We start from the raw sequence: 8,227 nt of genomic DNA, 5'->3' as shown, positions 1-8,227 counted from the left end.
AAATATTATATATATATATATATATATATATATATATATACTCAGCAGATTTACGGGATTTGGCCGATCAGGCGCTTGGAAGGGAGAAAGTTACCTTCACAGCACTCGAGCTCCAGTTTGTGTCTCCGATCAAAATGTCGTAACTTTCGATCGGAACAAGGAGGGAGATGGAGGAGGGGTTCGGCCGGAGCTGGCGTCGGGTTAGGGCAGAGGAACGTTCGACCTGGGCTTGCGATCGGGGGCTTGAAGTCGGAGATGATCATGTGAGGTAGAGAGGCATCGTCAGTGAGAGCTTCGGCAGGAGGCGTGCTGCTACAGGTATGTGTATCGGTCTCTCTCTCTCTCTCTCTCTCTCTCTCTCTCTCTCTTTCTCTTTTTGCCGGAGGTTGGACGGACACGGCAAGGGCAGAGGAGATCAGGAAAGCAGCGACGGGAGCTCGTGGGTAGCGAACGGGAGAAGAGTGTCGTGGGAGAGAGCGATCAAGAAGGCTTCGTTTGGGTCGGTATTTAACGATGCGAGCTGAGCTACGGATCGCAGAATTCGAGCAGGATTTACGCATGATTTTCGGGATATGATGCAGACGGCGCCGAACGACGGGATTTGCGGAGGATTTCCTGGAACCAACGGTTTACAAGTATTTTGATTTTGATTTTTTTTTATCCCTTTGGGTAATCTGTGGAGGTCAACACTTATTTCCTTCCCCTCACTTTTCTTCCCCGAAGCAGAATTTAGCCATTCAGTAGATGTAAACATTGCTTCCAAAAGTTGCCTCACCTCCATCAAGCTCTGCAGTGTCAAATAGGATGTGGCAAACCTATAGATTCACAGTGCACAAATGATTTGCAATGAACAAATTTATGAATATACCTAGTTGTTGCAGGGCGTATGATTTCTTTCTTTGAAAACTTTCTCATCAAGCTTAAGACCCAAGAGTGATTGTAGATGAACTTTGTAATCTTCTTCGCCCTAGAAAGAGCACTCTTGTGCTGAGGTAAGTCATCAAGATCCTTCAAAATGAGATCAATACAATGTGCTGCGCAGGGGGTCCAATATAGGTGTGTCCTCTTGTCCATCAACATCTGACCAGCTGCTTTGTATGCACTGGCATTATTAGTCACTACCTGGACAACCAATTGCTCCCCAATCTCCTCAATAACCCCATCAAGTAAATTGAAAATGAATATAACATTTTTCACCTCATCTGAAACTTCAACCGATCGTAAAAATACCGTGCCGTAGGGATTGTTCACAAGATTGTTAATCAAGCTCCTGCTCTTCATGTCAGACCATCCATCTGACATATAGTCACTCCAGTCTCAGTCCATGTCCTTTTAATCTTCCCAATGCTACGCTCTGTGTTCAGCAGCTCCTCCTTTAAAATTCATGTTCGCAACTCATATATAGAAGGTGCCTTCAACCCTCTCCCATACAACCCTATAGACCGCAGCATATTGAAGTAGGCAGACGACATAGCAACATTAAAAAGGTATGACATATTCAAAAAAAAATCTCCCAATATCCATGCAAATCTGGCGTCGACCCTCTCTAGTACCGGCCACAGGCATCATTTGTGCTTGTCCCTATCCTCTTCTGGATTAGTCATATACTGATCCATAGGACCCCGTGCACCTCTGTTATGTATAGTGGAGGAAGAGCTCTTTCCACTCTCGCTCCCAAAATAAGCGCCATGTTCGACCCTATCATCAAATTGCTCATGTTGCAAGTGTTTAGCCGTGGTACGTTTCTTCATATAAGCAATAATTTCCTCCTTCACCTTTTCAGGCATATTTGCACAGGGTGCTACATTTTTGTGCGAGCATGATAGGAGTTCCTTCATGCGGGTAACACCTCCCTTCACCACTTTATCGCAAAAATTACATTTCAAATAAACATAGCTCTTCTCTTCGCCGCCAATGTCAACTTGTACACTATATTTCCAAGAAGGGTCCCTACGCAATGACAAAGACGCCTTTTCCTTGCCTCTAACCATGATCCCTAATGAAAGAATTGAAAATCACACAAAATAATTCAAAAAATTTAAAACCCTACAATTTCTTTCACTTCAAAAATCTAACCAAAAACTAAAAAAAAATACCTAAAATCGTTTGTGGACTTCTCCTACAAGGCGGCCGGACACTTCAAGTTCGCCAGAGAGAGGCGGTGCCGGTGGGAGAGGCGGCTGGAAGGGTGGCCGACTGTGCGGGAGGGGCTTTGTTTCACGAACAGGAGCTTGCGGGCGGAGCTTTATCTGGAAAAGCCTGGGCCGAACGAGTGTAGGGGAAAAGAATGAGTCATTTTAAGTAGGGTGGGGCCAACGGGTGAGGCGTACGCCTCACCCATTATTGAGCAATTGCGCCATTGAGGCACGCCTCACACAGGGTGAGGCGTACGCCTCACCCAAGCTCCAAATTGCGTGTGCCTCGAGGCGCCTTTAGGAAGAATTGCGCAAAGGCGCGCCTCAAGGTGCACCTCTCGTTGCGCAATTTTAAACAAAGGCTATGATACACCGACACACCTCTTGAAGAGAGAATGTAGTGTCGGACACGTGTCTAATACAGACACGTGCCCAACACGGCTGGGACACATGACAGACACGACAAACATGTGTCCGATTAAAATAATGTTTAAATTAAACCCAACACAGCTGGGACACGGGTGTCCTAATTTTTAATTATAATTTTTTTTTTAAATTATAAAATTTTATTTTTTTTGATATTTACTAAATCAAATAAAACATCACATTCGCACGAATATGCATCAATACGATTATTGAAAGACATGATTATTAAAGAATGAATTTTTTTTTAGGTGCAGTAATGATTATTGAAAACCTTTATGCCTACTTGTGTTTGTAATTTTTAGTGACATGGAATAAGAATAATTTTGATTATATATGGAGGATTTTTATGTGCATGTCTTATTGTAATTCTAGTTGTGATGGGATTTGTTGAAATATGTGAAAAGTTAGAATAATATAGAAAATATTTATAATATAAAAGATTTAAGATTAATAGATTAAAGATTAATATATGATATCCAATGAACTATTATGGGAGAGAACTAGAGAACTAGAGAACTAGAGAAGTATAGAAGTAAATAGATACATTCATTGTTGTTTATATTAGAGGTTAAAGAAATACTATGTGAGAGAACTAGCGAACTAGAGAAGTAAATAGATACAAAGTAGAACCAACTTTCATTATATGATATCCAATGAACTATTACAAATCTTTCTCTTGATGAATCAGAGTTGGAAGCAATGATATTCAATGTTGATGATATTGAAAGCAAAAAACAAACCTCTGAAGCTAATCATAGTTGTTGAAGCTTGAATGCTTGATGTTGTAGTAAATTTCTATTTACTTATATTTTTGTGATTATACTAGACATTTTGTACTAAATATTTTATTTTATAAGCTCAAAAAGTTATCATGTCATTCATTTATTATTATTTTTCATTTCAAATATGATGTTAAATTAATATCTATACACTATATAAAAAAAATGTAATGTCGTGTCCGCGCCGTACTCGTGTCCTATATTTTTAAAAAAAGTGTGTCCATGTCGTGTCGTGTCGCGGTGTCCATATTCGTGCATCATAGGATGTGGGTGAAGCTTCAAATTTCTTCCCCGTAAACTACTCATTAAGATTTGGATAAGTTGCAGAGGAAAATTTATGAGGAATAGAAGAAGATTTACAATTATGATAAGGAAACATGTAAAAAAATCATGTGTAAACTAGGATCGACATATAGATAGTCTTTGCATAAAGGATTATATCCCAGAAAATACAAGATATAATATTTTAGAAAATTTATACACGCTAAGAGGTTTTAAATATGTAAAGCATTTAGAACCAAATATACATAAAACCCAATCATTAGTATGTTTACCAAATAATCTGAAATAAGGAGTTTTCCAATCGACGGAAGAAAGAGCCAACATGTTTATTAAATAAGTAGTATTAAATAAGTAGTAGTTAAAAATGTATCAACCCATTATTTGAGGGGAAAATTTGTATGAAATAGTAGACTTAAACTTGTCTCGATGATGTGTTGATGCTTTTTTTTAGAATCCATGTGTTCCCTTGTGTGAGGAAATGAGATCTGTTTGTTTGATGCCACATGCTCAAATAATTTGAGGAATCATGAGAAGTGAACTCACCACCTCCATTATATTGAAAGAACTTAACTTACCTTTCAAAGTGACTTTCTACAAAAGCTTTAAACTTTAAAAAGCTAAAATATAAGTCAGAGTAACTTTTTAAATCATCAATACAAGCCACATTATATTGAAACCTTGAGGGTTTGAACCCCATAAAACACTGGGAATTTTCTCTGGAGGAGAATTGGAAGTAGATTCAAATTTATTGAAAGAGAATTTACAACATTTTCTAAGCTGATAGCTGGTACAAATAGGGTCTTTAGCTAGTCATTGGGAAACGTCTATAACTTTCTTATTTTCTAGATTCTTTAAAAAGACATCGTTAGGATGCCCTGACCAACCATGCCAAAAGTCCGAATAAGCTCCCTTAGTTTTGATCACAGTTAGTGATTGAACTTGCTTCTTATCAAGTGCAAATAGTTTCCCTTTCCTATGTTCTTTGGCTATTCCATCTGTTGCTTGAAATCCTTATTCATAAAACCAGAAGAGTCAAATTTAAGCGAACAAGCGTTATCATCAATCAATTAGCTAACAATCGGTAAATTTACTTTTAGTTTAGAAACAATGATAGTTTTTAGAGCGAACGACCATGCTACAAGTATAGGTAAAAGGTAAGGTTTGTCCATGACCAATAACGATGAAATTTGTACAATGATAACTTTTTAAAAATTCTAGTTTATTCCTTGATTTGTCAAGTGAGATGTTATCCTGGAGTCAACATAAAAAAATAGATCATTATTTTGGTTGAGGTTCGTTGCTGCCAAAGCATCTTGAGTGATTTCTTTACAGTTTCATAGTCATACATGTAATAACATATTACAGGACTGTGCTTGGTTCTATTACAGATTTGTCAAGCTTCCTTGCTTTGATTTGGTTTTTTAAGATGCCCAGTCCATTTATTGTTGAATTTTGAGAGAGCAGTGGAGTTGGAGGCTTGATTGTTGTTGCTATTTTAGTGAGGATAACCTTAGCGGTAGGACCATTGCCACATTCCCTGCCCCTTAAGGCATGTTTCTCCCTCTTTCTCTTTGTACAAGGAATGCTTATTTCTGATCAATGCAGGATTTTGCTTCAATAATTTAGTAAGATATACACACTAAAAACTCTAAAATGACATAACAAATTGATTAAAGGAATGGTTGGTTGGTTTTGATACAACAAAAATACGGAAATCCTTGTATTTTTTTCAAGTCCTTCTGAGGTTTGAAACAGTTTGTCCACATTAGAAAGTGGTTTTCGAATGGCAATGAGCTTTTTACTGAATTTGTTACTCTGAATATTTTTCCAAGAGAGAGGTTGCTTTTGTCAAGCCATAAAGGTCGCTTTTCAACTGTGCTTTACTGTCTTCGGTGTTGGCAACACTGCTCATGCATGGAACTCCGTATTCAGTGCTAGAACCAGATGGGCTGTGGGTGTCTTTTGCCCTGTATATTTTAAAAAAAATCATTTGGTTATGTATAATTTAAAAACTTTATATTTAAATTCTCTGGCAATCATGTAGATTATGGAATTCTTGCACCCCTAAAATTTGGGAAACTCTTTCTCCCCTTTCATTTGAAATCCTAATTCATTCAATGATTGAATAGCCGCCTTTTCTCTAAGTTTTTGTTCTATTTCCATTATAATCAATGGGTTCATCTGCTGGTTTCTCTAGCGCAATAATATGATGTTCTAGTTAAAGGATTGGTAATATTTGAGACATCCAGCAGAGGCTGTTGTGGTGAAAATCTTGATAGAAATCAGGCATTGGTGAAGGATTTGATCAAGTTTTGTCTTTGATATCATGATGAAGTTCAGAGGATATGCTGTAAGGATAATTCCTCCGTTACATTAGTCCGAATACTACTTGCATATAAACGAAGAGTTAATTGCTCTGAAGCAATGTATGAAAGAGCACAAAGGAAGAACCTTCAACTCGATTATGTTTTATTTTTCAAATTTACATTAATTTCTATATTGAAACTACTTCTACTATATCTAAAAGAAGGATTTGTTGTTCTTCATTAGACTTTAATATTGAAGTATGATGTCATTATGATCCGAATGCAATTATTTTTTCCTTTTTTTCTATTTTCTGCGGCTCAATAATTCTGTGTTTTTTTCTCTAAGGTGAAAATCCTCCGGAGGGAATCCTATTGGTACAATGGAACTGGATCTGTTGTAACTGTCGATCAAGTATGTGAACCAATTCTTTAGCTGAATTAAGCCTAGTTTAGTAAAATTTATCTTTTTTTTTTGCACAAATTTGATACATCATTATTTTAATATGTGAAAATTGTGAGGCAATATATCTTAAAATTCAAAGTTCATCCACATAACTATATATTTTCTATTAAGCTCTTTTTTGCTATACATATATATATATATATATATATAACTCAACTGTATACAGGATCCAAAGAGTCGCTACCCAATAGTGGTTCGATTTAACAAAGTGAACTATGCTGGTGTCTCCACAAACAACTACGCCTTGGATGAGATAGAGGAAGTAAAATGAAGGTTATATCTGAGCTGTTGCTTTAGGATTTCATGAAAGTATCAAATTTGTATAATATCTGTAAGTTAGCCAGCTCTTGTATTTACCAGAACTTCTTGTTGTGTTATTTTGGAGTGAAATTCAGTATTAATTAGTGTCTCTAATTGTGGTATCTGAGTTTTGTATCATTTTGAACAATTATACAACGCCAACTTTCTGATATCTTATGAATGGTGCAAATTCCGATTAAAATTTTTTATGTTCCTCCATATTATTTTTATTAGTACAATAACATCAAGCCTTTATCTCACTATATAGAGATTTATAAGGCTCAATAAGGGTTGGAAATAAAAGATAATGATTCATAAAGTAATCCTTCATGGAGGAGTGGAGATGAACATCCCTTTTCAATGGGATTTGATAGGGGTATAGTCGGTTGTAAAGAGAATTGTTGAGAGCAAATGAGGAAGAAGAAGATTGCATATCTCTAGGCATTCACCCCCAAGTCTTTCGAAGAGATGCCTTAAATAGTTGTTGGAAAACAAATTTGTTTTTAGGACAATATGTGAATGACATCGAGGTCAAGACTAAGGGTTTAGGGAATCAATGTCAAATGGTGATTGCGTGAAACATGGCTATATTTGTATTATTGGAGCCAAAAGGTCTTAGAATGCAATGTCTGACCTAAAGGCCCACTCTAATGGTATCTTAAAATCTATAGTTCTTCTAAATAGAGGAATTAGGATCATGGGATGGGTCACTCTCATACTCTTTGTTATGTTACTCTTGACCTTTAGATTCTCTTAGCTATGTTAATATTGTAGTAACTTAGAAGGCATTACATACTTGTTTAACACATGGATGAGCTGGGTTAATCAAACTTAAGAAAAAATTATGTGTGTATATAACTACATCTCTTTTTATTTTTCTTTTTCTTATGTGCATTTTAGTTTAGGAAAGTTATGTAGGCACATGGGATGATCTATAAGGTAAAGACCCAAATGTGCACTGGGTGGACTTTGATATTAACGACTTTACATGTCATTTCATTTTTTTTATAGAAAATGTATTTGAGTTATATGTTGCAGAGTCCATATTCAGATTTATTTTACTTTATCTAGGTTGTATTGCAAAACCAATTGCATTTTCACTTTTATTTTTTTTTGCAATTTATTATGCTTTATTTGTATTATGTGATTTAACATATGCATCTTTTTTTTTCTTCTATATTTGTTTCATTGTATTGTGATTGGTTTGAAATTGCTTTTGTTGGGCTCTTAAGATTGCAGACGTTTTGCCTAACATGCAAACAATACAAAACAACCATAAGTATTGATTTTTTTTGGTGGGGCATGCTTTCTCTAAGCCAAGATTTTAAAAGAACCAAACATATACCCTTTATGATTCGTCAATGTTTAGTTAGTATTTAGTTACAAGCCCCATCTTGCTCATTCACATTTAATTGAAGTGGAGGGTCGTAGACAAGCACTAGTTAAAGTCATTGTCATGTACTTAAGTTTAATGTTAATATTCTTGGGTGTTGTCATAAGTCCTCGCTCCACGTAGTTCATCAATGATATATTTGT

General features: G+C 36.1%; 1 protein-coding gene across 1 annotated transcript in view; it reads left to right on the top strand.

The window, feature by feature from the left end:
- Positions 1–6,893, top strand: part of LOC110093665 (photosystem I reaction center subunit IV A, chloroplastic) — a 27,633-nt gene extending 20,740 nt beyond the window's left edge. The window contains exons 2-3 of the mRNA XM_020818624.2: positions 6,275–6,340; positions 6,558–6,893. Of these exons, the coding sequence (XP_020674283.1) occupies positions 6,275–6,340; positions 6,558–6,662 (171 nt within the window). The 3' untranslated portion in view covers positions 6,663–6,893. The remainder of the gene's footprint in view (positions 1–6,274; positions 6,341–6,557) is intronic.
- The last annotated feature ends 1,334 nt before the right edge of the window (positions 6,894–8,227 follow it).

Source organism: Dendrobium catenatum, unplaced genomic scaffold (assembly GCF_001605985.2).
Source record: "Dendrobium catenatum unplaced genomic scaffold, ASM160598v2 fragScaff_scaffold_1157, whole genome shotgun sequence".
NCBI classification, from domain to species: Eukaryota; Viridiplantae; Streptophyta; class Magnoliopsida; order Asparagales; family Orchidaceae; genus Dendrobium; species Dendrobium catenatum.
Note: the sequence above shows the minus strand (reverse complement) of the source record. Positions and strands in the feature narration are given on the sequence as shown.